Source organism: Saccopteryx leptura, chromosome 11, assembly GCF_036850995.1.
Source record: "Saccopteryx leptura isolate mSacLep1 chromosome 11, mSacLep1_pri_phased_curated, whole genome shotgun sequence".
Taxonomy (NCBI): Eukaryota; Metazoa; Chordata; class Mammalia; order Chiroptera; family Emballonuridae; genus Saccopteryx; species Saccopteryx leptura.
Window position 1 is genome coordinate 54,560,131 of NC_089513.1, and position 16,165 is coordinate 54,576,295.

Below are 16,165 nucleotides of genomic sequence, written 5' to 3' on the forward strand. Positions count from 1 at the left end.
GTGTGGGAGCAGTTTCCTACCCAGGATTACCAAGGAAATGTGTGAAAGCACGTTCATACCATCATCACACAGTCCAGGTTCTCAGTCGACATTTTAGAACTTAAAAATCGTATTACAGAAAGTATACTTGAAAGACTTTTTGAAGTAGCAATTGGTCCAAAACTCAGTGGCTTTCTTTATGGATTAAGTACTGAATGAACAGCTAACAGCAATCTTGATACATTTACAAAGAAATGAGCATTGCCGTTTATGGGTGGGAAATAGCAGAACTTAAAAGAACAAATTGTTTCACATTTTATCCTCATCTAAGGTATCAGCATTATGTACTTATATTTTATATCCACATTAGTATGGGAGATGGATGATATATCATTTTTCATAAACTTCACACTAATATTAAAACTTAATAAGGTTTTGATGGAGAACAGCAATGAGAGGTTAATAAAGATAAGGAATTAATGGGGTTGAAGCGAATCAAATCCCCACACTTTGCTTTTCCACATAAGAAAAATATTTTAAAAATTCTAAAAGTTTCCAAATACCTGCTTTGCTGTAACCCTCGACCATAAGATGCTTTGATAAGGATGTACTCGACGTTGCTAAGAACAGACATAAAATCTGAGCGTGTGACAGGTTTTTCAGAAACAGAATTAAAATACTTCCAATAATTCTGTGGATGAGAAACACATTCAATGAAATACAGGGTACAAATTCTCAGTCATATAAACTTACAAAAAAAGTGACTCTGTTATGTATGTCTTCTGAAATGAGCCCAGTTCTGTGCCTGACACTAAGTTTAACAAAGGAAGATCTCCTGTCTCCTCCCAGGGGTAGCAGCAGTGGGATGACACACGTCACCCACAGACACACGTCACGCACAGTCGCCACATAGTGGACAGTGAATGAATACACACTGCCCAGAATCAAGCAGGCCCAAAGACTTCCTACCACTTATCCCCACCGGTGGAGACCTCTGTACCAAGACTAAGGATTTAAATGCAATTCCCACTAAGTTAACATAAACTTTATATCCATGTCTTGAGAATAGGAATTTGGGTCATTTTTTGAAATCTTACTAAATCTATTGAAATTTTGAACCCAGGGCCTCTGAGATCTCTCTCTCTGACTAACAGCTTAGTGACTTCATTATATCCATAGCCAAGTTCACACCTTTGTGGGGCTTATATGAAAAGAGCACATGATCACCTCTTTCATTTCCACTTCTTGCTCTTGCCTCACGCTGTTCTCTGGTGCGGGGGCGTCCATGTAAATGATTTGCTTTCTGGTTCGGCCTCCTCTGATGAGCACCTGTGGCTCAAGGTTGACGGTGCCCACGCCATTGGAGGCGTAGAAGGCCACGCTGTACTTCAGTTTGCCGCCATAGGCCATGAGCTATTGAATAGTAAATTGTTGTTTACCTCTCTGACACAGCATTGGTTTAAAAATATTCCATTACATGCCTGCTGCCATTTGAAAGAGATCTTGTATTTTTAAAAAAATATCACATGGGTAGGATTTGTTGTCTAGAATTTGCTTCCTTCTAATTCTACTTAATTATGGATTAAGTTAACTCTGGCTGGTTGGCTCAGTGGTAGAGCATCGGCCTGGTGTGAGGATATCCTGGGTTCAATTACTGGTCAGGGCACACAGGAGAAGCAACCATTTGCTTCTCCACCCCTCTCCTTCTTGCTTCTCTCTCTCTATCTCCCTCTCCTCCCCTCCTGCAGCCATGGCTTGATTAGAACAAGTTGACCCCGGTCACTGAGGATGGCTCCATGGCCTCCATCTCAGACACTAAAAAATGGCTCTGGTTGCAATGGAGCAAGGGCCCCAGGTGGGCAGAGCATCTCCCCCTGGTGGACTTGCTGGGTGGATCCTGGTCGGGGTACATGAGGAGTCTGTCTCTGCCTCACCTCCTCTCACTGAATAAAAATAAATAAATAAATAAAAGAACAAAGGCAAAAAAAAATTATGAATTAAGTTGACTTAAGCTATAGTCCTCTTTTTGTTAAGTGATTTTTATAAAGTTTTAAAAAATTAATCTTATTGAGGTAACACTGGTTAATAATATTATATAATTTTCAGGTTTCAACATTATCGTTTAACATCTGTGGGCTCTCTTGTGTATGCACCAGCCAAAGCATAGTTTTCTTCCTGTACGATGTGATATTTGACCCCTTTGCCCACTTTGACCTCCCTTCACTCCATTGCCACTTATATGTGGACTATAAGAAAAGTTTTTTAAACCACTTTATTAATGGATGATTGGCTGTAAAAAGTTGTACGTATTTAATATTGACAACGTTATAGGTTTGGGGATAAGTCTATACCTGTGAAACCCTATCAAAACCACAGACACATCCATCACCTCCCTACTTCCTCTGATGCTAACAAAGGTAAGCTCCAGAATGACAAATCAATGTAGTAATGGTCCCAGTTATTTTAAGCTCCTTTCAATTACAAGTTATCTATGTCTGTAGGCTCACTGGATGTATATTTGTACATGTGAAAGATCAGAGTTCACACACACACAGATTCCGATGTTTATATAAACCAAACGCCACACCAGGTGACAATTTCTTGAGAAAGACTTCATAGGCCCAGCACCACCCAGGCTTGTGTGGACCTCATGTGAGTAAAAGCAATACACATTTGTTGAATGACTGACTGCTTTAAGAAACAGAAGAACATGATTTCAACTTTAAAAGACTTCAAAAGAAGTTTGTGTTAACTTCTCCATCCCCACTCAGAAGAAGATGTTAATAACCTCTTCGGTTAACAATAAGCCAGCACAGTCTGTTTGGATTCAAATGACACCCATAGCCCCAGAAGTGTGTACAGCTCCAGGCTGGGTGTGGGCCTCACCTGGTCTCCCTGGAACTGCCCGGGCAGCCGCCAGTAAAACGGCTCCGCGTGGACATGCTGCCTGACGGTCACCGCGTCCAGAAGGACATCGGGGGCCTGGTGATACACCCCTTGGGTCGTGCCCCTGAGGTTACTCTGTGACACCACACGCAGAAGAGGCTGATCTGAGACCAGGGTTATCTAGTCATGGGAAGAAGGGAAACGCACTTTAGAACATGAATAATTAGCTCCATCCATACCTTTGAGATGTCAGATTCTACCACCATCCCACCGACAAGAAGCTTCATAATTAAAACAGGAATAATGGAAGAGCAGTAAGAATTTTTCAAAAGAAAAAGTAATAAATAAACAAACAAACAAACAAACAAACAAACCACCCCAGGAATAATAAAAACTCTTCCTTCAAACTTAAACATCAAGATGAAAATGAACCGAACATGTTTTCAGCTACCACATTTAGTATCAAACTGTTGCTAAAGGGGGACAGTATTCAGTTACGTGGAGGAGACTGTCAGATGTTGTGTTTTATCTTCTCTCCATCTAAAGCTTTTGATAAGTTAGCCAAGGAGCAACGCCGAATGCTTTGAGTTCCGGTTCCACGTATTTCTTTGGACAGCAGAAGCAGAGTTCTGATTCATAATGAACACAAGTAAGTTTCTCAGTGTTCCTGATGCCAGAAGAGCACACTTGAATGTAGGAACTTGACTGTTTCTCTTTACCCTCATCCGACTCCCAAGGAGAGAGGGGTTAAAAACAGAACGTTTGAGCTTCATGCTTAACTTACTGGCATCCTGACATAACCCTCTGCCTCTGAGCAGACTTGTGACAGCCCAAAGCAGAAGCACGGGGTGCACCCCAGCGGGTGGTCGGCACGGAGGGCATAGGTGCCCACTCGACACTGGTCACACTGAAGTCCAAGGACGTTCTCCTAAAGGGGAAAATATAATAGACTCATTTTTACCTGGGTAGGGGGGCATGATTTTTGAAGAAAGGGAAATGAAACAAACCAAACCATAAAAGTAATTTTGGATCAACAAACATCCCTGAATTAGCTCTTCCTGAGGCAAATTCCTTAACCTCTGAGGATCAGTTCTCTCAAAAACTCCATCAGTGATTCCCAGACAACAGCTGATGATCACAATCATCGAGGAAGCTTTAGGAAAATACAGATTCCCTGATGAGACTCTCAGGGAGGTACCAGGTGACTCTGGTGACCAGTCAGCGTGGAGACCATGGCCAGCTCCCTCTTGGTCAGACCATCTGTAATGAGAGCTGCTATCACGAATATGGGCAGCCAGAGATATTCACTGATGTTCCCAGTATGTATATGACTTTTCCGTTCCTCATCCCCGGTCAGTAATCAACCCACTACCCTCTGGCTTCTATCTCACCAGACCTAGGAAAGGACCAGAGAAGGTTGCCAATGACCTCCTTCTAACGCAGCATAATGGGAATATTAATAGCAATACGTGGAATGAAACATGATGTTGAAATCTTACCTCCTGGGAAAATAAGAAACACCCAGTTTTCTCTAGCCTAGCCAGCACATACAAGAAAATGACTAGGTGCCAGATCTAAATTCAAATATCTTCTTTAACCCAGTGTTATATTTTACCTGTACATCCAAGACAAGTCACTACTTAGTCAACTGGAACACACAATAAAAAAACTCAGTGTTCTTAAATCAGTTCTGCCATCTGACACTTGTAATAACCAGTAAAAGTTCCATTTAAAGAATCATCCATAGTTCTATAAGAACATACACAGACTTAAACTAAGGTCTGGAACAGGGGTCCTCATGCGGCCCCTTGAGGCCATTTATCTGGCCCCCCGCTGCACTTCTGGAAGGGGCACCTCTTTCATTGGTGGTCAGTGAGAGGAGCATAGTTCCCATTGAAATACTGGTCAGTTTGTTGATTTAAATTTACTTGTTCTTTATTTTAAATATTGTATTTGTTCCCTTTTTGTTTTTTTACTTTAAAATAAGATATGTGCAGTGTGCATAGGGATTTGTTCATAGTTTTTTTTATAGTCTGGCCCTCCAATGGTCTGAGGGACAGTGAACTGGCCCCCTGTCTAAAAAGTTTGGGGACCCCTGGTCTGGAAGGTAGTGTGAACTCCAGATGAGACCCGTCTACAACCATGATGCTTTGTTAGAAGGAGGTCATTGGCAACCTTCTCTGGTCCTTTCCTAGGTCTGGTGAGATGGAAGCCAGGGGGTAGTGGGCTGATTCCTGACCGGGGATGATTACTGCTTATAAATAGTGAAAAACCTGAAAGTCACAGTGGGGGAAAGGAGGAGAGTGGAGCGCCGAGGACCCATACCTTGCAAGAGCAGGTACCGGTTCCCTGTGCACAGCTGCAAAGACCCCGTTCCTCATCACAGGTGTCCATCAACGTCCCTCTCAGGTCACAGCCACAGGCCACACAGTCTGGAAAGTCTCTGAAACCCAGGGAGCACTGATCACAGTTCAGTCCCCCAAACATAGGCTTACATCGGCAATGGCCAGTGAGCACATCACACCGGTGACTGGCTGACCCTTCATCACTGCAACGGCAGGCCTGAAAGAAAAAAAACTTAAATAAATAAAAAGGCAGCTTTTACATTTTCACAGTGCACACACATATGAATTACAGGAAAACCCAAAATGGGAAATTATACAAATGCGTCGATCTCTCCTGCCAATGCTGCATGGATTCATGTGGCCACATGCCAACAGAAAGCAGGGTCTACACTGCCAGGCATTTGTGCGCTTTGTGGCACAAGCACTCTGGGCCAGCACTGTGACCTGACATCAATCTGCTTCATATGTCCACACCATCCAGTAACATGATTTTAGAAGCCAAGCAGTTTTCCCAAGTAATTTTCAAAACACAAACTATATCTAGGTTTTAAACTGAAGAAAGTTACATAGAAAACTAGAACCCTAGAAGATTGGACATAACCCTTTCCCCCCAATAAGTGGTTTATGCCCTGTTCTCAAGACTGTATACATTGCAGTATATATTCAAAAGACACTAAAAATTTTTTTGATCTTCTTTTATTATTATTATTTTTATTAAGTGAGAGGAGGGGAGACAGACTCCTGCAGTGCTTCAACCAGGATCTACCCTTCAAGCCCACTAGGGGGCGATGTTTTGCCCATCTGGGGACATTGCTCCATTGCTTGGCAAATGAGCAATATATTTTAGCACCTGAAGAGAGGCTACGGTGTCATACTCAGTGACTGGGCCAACTTGCTCGAATGAGCCATGGCTACTGGAGGCTGGAGAGAGAGAGAGAGAGATGAGGGAGAGTGCTGGAGAAGCAGATGGTCACTTCTCCTGTGTACCCTGACCGGGAATCGAACCTGGGACTTCCACACTTGGGGCTAACACTCTACCGCTGAGCCAACCGGCCAGGGCCAATTTTTGATCTTCTAACTATCAATTGCACAGTTAGGTTTTTGAAGAAAATTTAAAATAATGTATTTTAAGCATGCTGGGTTTTTTTTTTTTTTCACTTTGAGTCCTACCATCTATAATGTTTTAAATATAGCTATTCAACAGGTGACAGTCAAGCGAACAGATCAAAGAGAAGGAATGAAACTTGCTGCAAAGCAATTCTCAGGAAAGCACAGGCAGAGACCACAGCACACCTGGCATCCGAGCTCCAGGTCGTAGCCCCAGAATCCATCCTCACATTCTCCACATGTTAGGCCGCGAGTGTGAGGGGGGCAGAGGCATTCCCCCGACGCTGGGTCGCAGGTATTCTGAGTGTGAGCGCAGGCGCAGGCTATGGCAGAGACAGATGGTGGTGCCACGGGTCAGGACCGTTGGTGCAACTGAAGGGATAAGAGCTGAAGCTACAAGTTATTTCTCTTTTATTGATAATCTAAATCATTCTTCCAGTTCCTAAAAGAGACTATATGAGACCTAAGACCCCTCTGTGTCTCATGGGAGGTGACTGCTCCTGTCAGTCAAGGGATGATGTTGGAAGACTGATCATCGGGTCACACAGAGAGAAACAGAAAAGACCGGAAAAACTGGGATAAGTGGGAAGAAGAGATAGAGCTAGTATTCCTCAAGCATTTGTGTGTGTGTGTCAAATGCTGTGTTAAAGAGGACGTACATCCTTAAAAATAAATTCTGGATGGAGATTATAATTAACTTCCCCGTTTTACAAGTGAGGAAACTAAAGTTAAGTGAAGCTAAGGAATTAACCTAAGCTCACACAATTAGTAGAACCTGGCCAAAGCTTATGGATGGACCCAGAATAGGAAAACAGAAAAAAAGGCATAAGACACTACATGTTAAAAAGAGGAAAAGTGAAAGAACTTAACAAAATTAAAAGTCCAAGCAGGGCTCAAAGGAAAGTCTGGGGATTACGATGAAGTCTCAGGAATGAATTCAAAAGCTTACGTGTGCAGCCACCATCCTGGAAGGCATAGAAGCCACGCGCACACCTGTCGCACCTTTTCCCAGCTACACCTGGTACGCAGTGACACTGGCCTTCTTCCGTGCAGTCATCTGACATGGAGCCCGACGGGCTGCAGTGACAGGGCCGGCAGCCACGCCCTGAGTCCAGCCCGTAATAGCCATGCTGTGTCACAGAAGGGGCAGAATTGTGGAAGCCAAAATACATTTAAAAGAGTGAGCGATAATATTAGGACGTTATCCAAATCAAACATAGGCTGTTTCATAGAGTAAGAAAGTGTTCGTGACATCATTCCTTTGGAAACCTGAACACACCCTCTCCAGATAAGGACGATTAGCACACAAACAGTTGTGTTTTGGGCGTTAGCTCTTTCCAGCAGTCACAGATTTATTTCATTTGGACCAACGTTAGTTAATGTGCCAACGATAGACATTGCTGACAAATACTTTAATTGTATGCAATGACCAGTAGGGATCTTACCAAGCACTGGTCGCACTGCCGTCTGGTCACGTGTGGTTTGCAGTCACACAGTCCAGTCTCATGATGGCAGATGTCAGAAAGGGAGCCTTTTCCGTGGCAGTCGCAGGCTAACACAAACACAGAAACATTGTGTTTATCCCTGGATAAGATCCCTTAATCCCCAAAGGAAAACCTGTAAGCATTCATGTTTCAAATTGCAAAAATAAAAATAAATAAATAAATAAGCCCTGGCCAGGTAGTTCAGTTGGTTAGAGCAGTGGTCCCCAATCTTTTTTGGGCCACGGACTGGTTTAATGTCAGAAAATATTTTCATGGACCAGCCTTTAGGGTGGGACGGATAAATGCACAAAATAAAATTATGCGACCGGCGTAAAAACTGCAGTATTTTTAAATATAATTGTCGAACTTACGAGACAAGCGTCAAGAGTGAGTCTTAGACAGATGTAACAGAGGGAATCTGGTCATTTTTTAAAAATAAAACATTGTTCAGACTTAAATATAAATAAAACGGAAATAATGTAAGTTATTTATTCTTTCTCTGTGGACCGGTACCAAATGGCCCACGGACTGGTACCGGTCCGCGGCCCGGGGGGATGGGGACCACTGGGTTAGAGCATTGTCCTAATGAGCCAAGGTGGTGGGTTCAATCCCCAGTCAGGGTACAAGAATCAAGCAATGAATGTATAAATAAGTGGAACAATAAATGATGTCTCTCCCTCTCTCTCCATTTCTCTCTCTAAAGTCAATCAAAATTTAAATAAATATTAATAAATAAATATATTACTTTGCAATAGCTTCACATATTTAGTATTTTTCTGAAGAGTAAGCCAAAATAAAGTTGATAGAGAAACCATCACAGAGAAATAAACTACTGAAGCTGTTACAATAATAATTAGCAAACTAACTTGACCAATTTCACAAATTCTTTGAAATTTTTTTTTTAATTTTTTTTACAATTTATTTATTTTTTACACTTTATTTATTCATCTTTTTAGAGAGAGGAGACACAGAGAGAGAAAGAGACAGAGAGAGGAAAGAGATAGAAAGAACAGAGGGAGGAGCAGGAAGCATCAACTCCCATATGTGCCTTGACCAGGCAAGCCTGGGGTTTTGAACTGGCGACCTCAGCGTTCCAAGTCGACGCTTTTACCCACTGCGCCACCACAGGTCAGGCTCTTTGAAATTTTTTAAAATGACCCACTAGGGTATCTCCTCCACAAATCTTCATTTAAAAAAAATATAAGAGATTTCAAAATCAATTTAGCAATATTCTTTCATTTCTATTATGTCTATATTTATTTAATATTTTAAAGCTTCTTTACACCAACCTATAGAAACATTATATTTCATAACTTAATGAAAAATATTTCCTTTTTCTAACTCATGAGTCATTTGTAGTTCTAATATACCTACCTTCAGGCCAGACTTTTCCATTTTATCTACAATTACAATATAGATGATTAAAGCTATAAAACTCCCCACCTTTTCAAAGTGATGCAATTTAATGAGTCCAAGAAAAGGTTTCATTGGTATGCATCCCACGGCTGTCAATATTGACTTCCCTTAAAATATTTGCTATGCTCGCTGACAAAATATCCCAGCGACATATACTGTTTATGAAAGCTTGCACTCAGAATATGCACCATGTCCATCATATGGAAAAAAAAAAAAAAGAAAGAAAAACTGCAAATGATCTCCAGCCCAGCACACTCGGCGGCAGCACGCTGCAGGGGATGCAGAGCCGTGGGACTCTGGAAGGCTGAAGGTCAGGAGGAAGGTAGTGGAATTCTGCCTTTCGGCTGATTATGGCCAGGCTTGGGGACTCTCTTCACAGGAGGTTTTCTCTGGTGTGAGTGGGTTGATGCGAACAGCCCCTGCGGAGGCGGGCCAAGTGCTGTGGGCCCACTCACTACTGCCCATTCATGCTCTGTCCATTCCTGAAGCCAGAACTGAACACTCCTCTAACTCTTTACATCAAACATGCCTTTTCCCCCCTGTATTTTTGATGCTTTGACTTCTGGAACCTGGCAGACTGGAGAGCCTATCCCTCCCAGAGCTGGTCAACGTCTAGAGACAGTGAAAGCCCCAGGACCTTTCGTATGTAAACCAACCAGGGCCCACAAGTTCCTCTGGGCTCCTGCATCCCACCCGCCCCCCACCTGCCCTAACCCATCACCCCTGGGCCATGCCTCAGACAGCTAAAGGAAACCCCTATGCTCCAAAGGCTGCTGGAATTATTCAAACCCACCAATGAAAAACCTGTTTACCCTGACTCTCCCTTGCCTTTCTGAGGAAACCACAATAAAGGTCCTAGGCCACATTTCCGCTGCTGGCCAACCTGGGTGCTTCCCCACGGGGTGATCCCGTGCTGCTGTATGTCCCCTCCTCCTGGCATCTGTGAGCAACAAACTATCTTCTCAGTGGTAGTCACCACCTGATCTGCTGGCTTTGCCATGCCTAAATAACAATAAAACTTATATCTTAAAACACTCCTCAGCATCCAACAGCTCTCGTCTCCCATTGAAAACATTACAAACACAACTTTCTTCCCCAGGGCCCATCTCCCCAGTGCTCCTGTCCTCTTCCCCAGCCCTCTCCTTAGCAGGCACCATCCAGTGCCCTCTGGGGCCCCTTATCTGCTAAGACACACCTAAAGTCTCCAGGGGCTTCCCATGTGTAAAGTCAGTGAGCAGATTCTTGCCATGGCTTTCTATGCTAGGGGACCCTCTGACCACACTCTCTCTTTGAACCTCCCTCTTACCAAGGTTTCGGGACCTCTACCCTTTGGTTTCTCCTTATTTCTCACTTACTTCCCTCTGTGCCTCCCTTCTGTGTCTCACTTACAGCTTCTCCTTCCTCTGGGGAAACTGCAAAGTTCACTGTGAGTATGATCATCACAAGACGTTGATGATGACAATAACAAATCATGTTTAGTATGCTCTGTGCCGGTCAGTTGGTGCCTGTCATGTCACGGGCAATATTTCATTTAACCTTTGTAACAAACTTAGGAGGAAAGCACTACGATTTTCTCTATTCTTCAGTATGAAATCTAAACCTTAGGAAGATGTGTAACTCGCCATAGGTCACACAGCTTCCATATCCTTCTATAATAGAAATTATAACAGCCGTTATTAATAAAAATGTTGATCATCTTATAAATAATACTAATTTAAAATAGTTGCTGGTTACTAACTGCCAGCTTCTCTACGTATATTTTAATTCTCATAAGAACCATACTTATTTCATATCACATTAGACCTCGGTAGGGTTTCCACACCCTTTTGTCCTTCAGCGCCACCCTTAGCCCTGGACAATCATATCTACGTCCACCACTTCAACCACCATGTGACACCAGACACTTCTCCAGTTTCTGTTATTTCCTCAATTCCTGAACTCCTAAATGTTCAAACACCTTCCCAGCAACTCCATAAGTCTTCCCATGTCAGTGATACTGAGTATCAGGATTTTTACTTGGGCTAGTATAATAAAATATGGTATTACATTAGTGTGTGGAAGTGATCTCTGGGAAGCCCATAAGAGGGACCCTGTAATAGATCTGGAAGGATTGCTAGTGAAATATCCAAAAACCAGTTGTAGAAATTCACCTCATCAAAGCTAAGAATAGGGAAGGAGGAAATGAGAAAAGAGTAAAAAGTCATAAATGCTCAGACACTAAATAGCTGGGACAGTGTCAATCCATAACCAGCCCAGCTGCCTGGGCCAAGAACTGGGACCCAGACCCAATGCTACCCGTCCTGCTCCCCTCACCTTCCATTCCTCACCCAGACCTTCTTGTTTGTATCTTCCCTTTTATCCCCAAAGCAAAATACTGAAGCAGTTTAGTCAATGAGGATGCAAGTATTAAAGGAAAATGACTTTTTGCTACATAATGAAGCACTTTTCAAAAGTTTAAATAACTTGGGTATATGAACCAATTTCTTCAACATTAAATTTTGTGTGATCTAAGTACAATCAAGTATTCTTGAAAATTAAGCCTCCTAATTGAAATAGAGTATAAAATACATACTAAACTTTAAAGACTCAATATTAAAAAGAAAACAAATATGTCATTGACACTTTAAAACCTGGTTGCGGCCCTGGCTGGTTGGCTCAGTGATAGAGTGTCGGCCTGGCGTGCAGGAGTCCCGGGTTTGATTCCCGGCCAGGGCACACAGGAGAGGCGCCCATTTGCTTCTCCACCCCTCCCCCTCTCCTTCCTTTCTGTCTCTCTCTTCCCCTCCCGCAGCCAAGGCTCCATTGGAGCAAAGTTGGCCTGGGCACTGAGGATGGCTCCATGGCCTCTGCCTCAGGCGCTAGAATGGCTCTGATTGCAGCAGAGTGACGTCCCAAGATGGGCAGAGCATCACCCCCTGGTGGGCATGCCAGGTGGATCCCGGTCGGGTGCATGCGGGAGTCTGTCTGACTGCCTCCCCGTTTCTAACTTCAGAATAATACAAAAAATAAAAAATAAAAATAAAACCAGATTGCATGACAAAATGATAATACTTCCTATATATTGGGTTAAATAAAATGTGTTGTTAAAGTGTATTTCATCTGTTCCTTTTTACTTTTTAAAATGTGGTTACTGGCCCTGGCCAGGTAGTTCAGTTGGTTAGAGTGTCGTCACAACATGCCAAGGTTGTGGGTTTGATCTCTGGTCATAGCACATACACTAATCAACCAATGATGACATGAATAAGTGGAACAACAAATCGATCTTTCACTCTCTTCTCCTCTCTCTAAAAATTAATCAATAATTTTTGGGGGGTGTGCTGCTACCCCATATATATATTTCTATCTTGTACATATCTAAAGTAACCACTTATACCTATATTAAGCTAAACATGAGTTCATACTGATATTTCCAGCTCTAATCAATTACAACATGGATAATTGTAGTGTCTTCCCCTTGCTTATCTGTAACCTCCCACTCCAACAACAACTTGGCTGCCATCACCCACCATTCATTTATTTAATTCTTCCACCCAGTAAAGTACAAGTATAGTGGTTTCAGATTTGCTCCCATGAGAAAGATACTTACATAGAATTCCTTTCGCCCTTAGTCTTACAGACTCCTGTCATTTCCAAAATCACTTAGGTCAGTACCCTTTTTCCCTACCCTCTCTAGTGAGGCTGTTTCATACATTTGGAATATATTTATATTTGGTCATACTCTGTAGTCCATCATGGGATTTCTAAACTCCTAAATAATTTTTTAAAATACGCATATATAAAGATTTACTCTTTTGATGCAAAGCTCCATTGGTTTTGAAAAACTATTGTACTTAATGTCTTGTATTCATCATTACAGCATCATACAGAACAGAATAATTTCACTGTTCTAAAAATCCCGTGTTTCAACTTTACATTTTTTATTGATTTTAATTTATTGTGTTTACATAGATTCTAGTGTCACCCTGAATGCATCCCCCCTCCCCCGTATTCCCCTCAACATCTCCCTTGCCCCCCTCCCAACATCGCTCTCCCCCCTTCCCTTCAGGTTTATCCCATCCTATCATCCCCTTTCCCTCTGTCCTCTTTTCCTCTGGTCCCTTTGATCCAGCCTCTGTCTCAATTCCATTCCTCAGTTCACATTGTTCATTGGATTCCTCAAATGAGTGAGGTCATATAATATTTTTCTTTCTCTGCCTGGCTTATTTCACTTAACATAATAGTTTCTAGGTCCATCCATGTTGTCACAAAAGGTAAGATTTTCTTCTTTTTCATGGCAATAAATTTTTTTAAATGTGATTAGTGAAAATTTTTAAATTAGATGTGAGTCTTATATTTTTTTGAACAACACTGATATAGAATAATAATAAAAAATTCTAAAAATAATAAAAATGTCTATTACTAGTAATTATAATAGCTACCGTTAATTTAAAGGCTAGAATTTAAATTATCACTTTGACTGCTCAGAAAGGCCTTCAAGTTATTATAAGTACTTATATGATTAGATATAATATGATAACCTATCATAGGATAACCAGTCAAGGTGGTTGGTCACACTGCTGGCTCAGTGTTATAAAACCTTGTTGATGTCTTTATGCACGCTTGTAAAAATATCTTTTCTGTATCGCTAGCACCCTCTTGTGTCTGCTAATTGTAATAGCATAGTAATCCTTCAACATTTACAGGAAATGATTCAAAAAAGTTATAATTGACATTTTTAATCTTTCACTCCTTCCAGAACTGTGTAAAAAAATATGAGGGCTATATTGGCCCTTAGGCTTTAATTCTGTCATCTGGGGCACAGGAAAATCTACATTTCTCAGTAAGTGATTCTACCTGGTCCATTATTTCAAGGACCTATGCAGAGCCCTGAAGAGCAATGTGAGGCCATAGATCAGGTACAGACCGCTAAGGCAGGGGTCGGGAACCTATGGCTCGAGAGCCAGATGTGGCTCTTTTGATGGCCGCATCTGGCTCACAGACAAATCTTTAATAATAATAATAAAAAGATAACGTTAAAAATATAAAACATTCTCATGTATTACAATCCATTCATTTCCTACCACTCCTGTTCATGGTTGTGGGTGGCTGGAGCCAATCACAGCTGTCCTCGGGACAACACCAAATTTTTATTGGATAATGAGTAACGTACGTGGGTCGTTGTACGGCTCTCACGGAATTACATTTTAAAATATGTGGCGTTCATGGCTCTCTCAGCCATAAAGGTTCCCGACCCCTGCTAAGGCATGCCAGTTTCCAGGGCTAGAGTCTCCCTACTTCCTACAATACATCCTGAGATCCTATCTGCTTCATGAAACCACTTAGCATCTCCCTCAGAACATGACTCTTCCCTCATCTCAGTCCCGGGAACACTGCCCAGCCCTTTGGAAAGTCTCACGTCTCCTCTAATGGAAGGGTGCACCTCCTCTAGGCCACTGACCTTCATGCAGAGTAACTGATCAAGCCAACATAAGGTAGATGAGGACGGCTCAGGTCTCCTGTCCATATCCAGCATTAACACAGGCACCCCTCATATGAAGCTCCCTCAGCACTTTCTGACACCTGTACGTGCACAGAGACGTCACATGCCGGAGTAACGAGCAGGACCTCACAGCCCACACACTCACCTCGGCAGTCCTTAGCGGTCACGGCGTCCCCGTAGAAGCCGTCGGCACACCTCTCGCAGTGGGCGCCGTCCGTGTTTCCGATGCAGCTCAGACATTCTCCAGTGACGGAGTCACAGTGACCAGCTTCTGAGGGGTCGACATTCCCGCTGCAGTTACAGGGAACACAGGATTCCCCAGGCACTGTCGGGTTTCCATAGTAACCGTCTGCACATCTGCATAAAAGATTGAGAGGGACATTACCCCACCACCCAGAGGTTCTCTGAACAGTTAATCAATCAGACTGACTCTTGTGGAAGATTTACTGTGGAAGGAATGTAACTCCAAGTTCAGGCAGTCTCGTATTTCCTTCACTCACTGAGAAGAATGAGGAGAACGTCCAAAACGAGCCATAAATCCAAGGGATCCGCACCTGGCCCTCCCAAACCGACCTGCCTCCCAGCACCCAGGGAAGTGGCCCTCTCCTCAGGATGGCTGCCAGACTCGGCCCGGAGATGGATAGAAGGGAACAGACAACTCTGGCTTCCAGGCTCCAGGAGACAGCTGTTAATCACCCACAGAATCATTCAGAGTATGGGATATTTAAATGTGTGAACAGTAAATACTGACTCCTCGCTGATTCCATCGTTATTGATGGGAACTCAGATTAAGCTCAAGGAGTTCTCAGGAAGTTCCACCATAAATTTTTTAATTGATATATACTGGCTTTTATCTATAATTATTCATATATGAAATAACAATTACGTACCCAAACTCTAAAACCACTCAACTACTACACATTTAAAAATAAACACATATCATTTACATTAGAGTAACTTTTAATGTAACTTTTGGAAAACAGTTGAGCGACTCAGTGTACCTCTCGCACCAAGTTCCTGAGTATCCCTGGGCACACTGGTCACAGACCACTTCATCTCCATCATCTAGGTGGCAGGTGGGGCTGAAACTGTCAAAACAGTAGAAATGAGTGCAATTTTCCAATGATGGTATAGAACTTCTAAATAGTTTAAGTGCTTAATTTCTGCCACTTCTGTCCTTACAAACTTTCATCGAGGCTTCATTCCTTAGCTCAAAACCCAAGGACCCTGGCCTCACAGCCCACCCCCTACAGGCACTGGACTCTCCCTGATTTCTACTCCTGCTCATCCCTGAACCCAGTGTGGGCTTCTCTCCTCCCCGCCCAGGTTCACCAGCTGATCCTCAATGACCAACTCAGCTGTCACCTCCTCCAGGAAGCCCGTTCTGAATTCCTCCCCTCCCACCTCCATGGCTCTGGTCTGCTTGCACTCTTGGCACACTGGCCAAGAGGGCGCGTGCTCAAACACTT

At 42.8% G+C, this 16,165-nt stretch overlaps 1 protein-coding gene across 1 annotated transcript in view; it reads right to left on the reverse strand.

The window, feature by feature from the left end:
- The window catches only part of LAMA1 (laminin subunit alpha 1), a 196,766-nt gene that overhangs the window by 69,010 nt on the left and 111,591 nt on the right, over positions 1-16,165 (reverse strand). Inside the window, exons 18-27 of the mRNA XM_066353047.1 lie at positions 15,698-15,784; positions 14,842-15,053; positions 7,763-7,869; positions 7,267-7,447; positions 6,504-6,640; positions 5,191-5,427; positions 3,650-3,793; positions 2,866-3,045; positions 1,207-1,392; positions 543-670 (exon numbers count right to left, since the gene is read on the reverse strand). Coding sequence (XP_066209144.1) covers positions 543-670; positions 1,207-1,392; positions 2,866-3,045; positions 3,650-3,793; positions 5,191-5,427; positions 6,504-6,640; positions 7,267-7,447; positions 7,763-7,869; positions 14,842-15,053; positions 15,698-15,784 — 1,599 coding nt within the window. The remainder of the gene's footprint in view (positions 1-542; positions 671-1,206; positions 1,393-2,865; positions 3,046-3,649; positions 3,794-5,190; positions 5,428-6,503; positions 6,641-7,266; positions 7,448-7,762; positions 7,870-14,841; positions 15,054-15,697; positions 15,785-16,165) is intronic.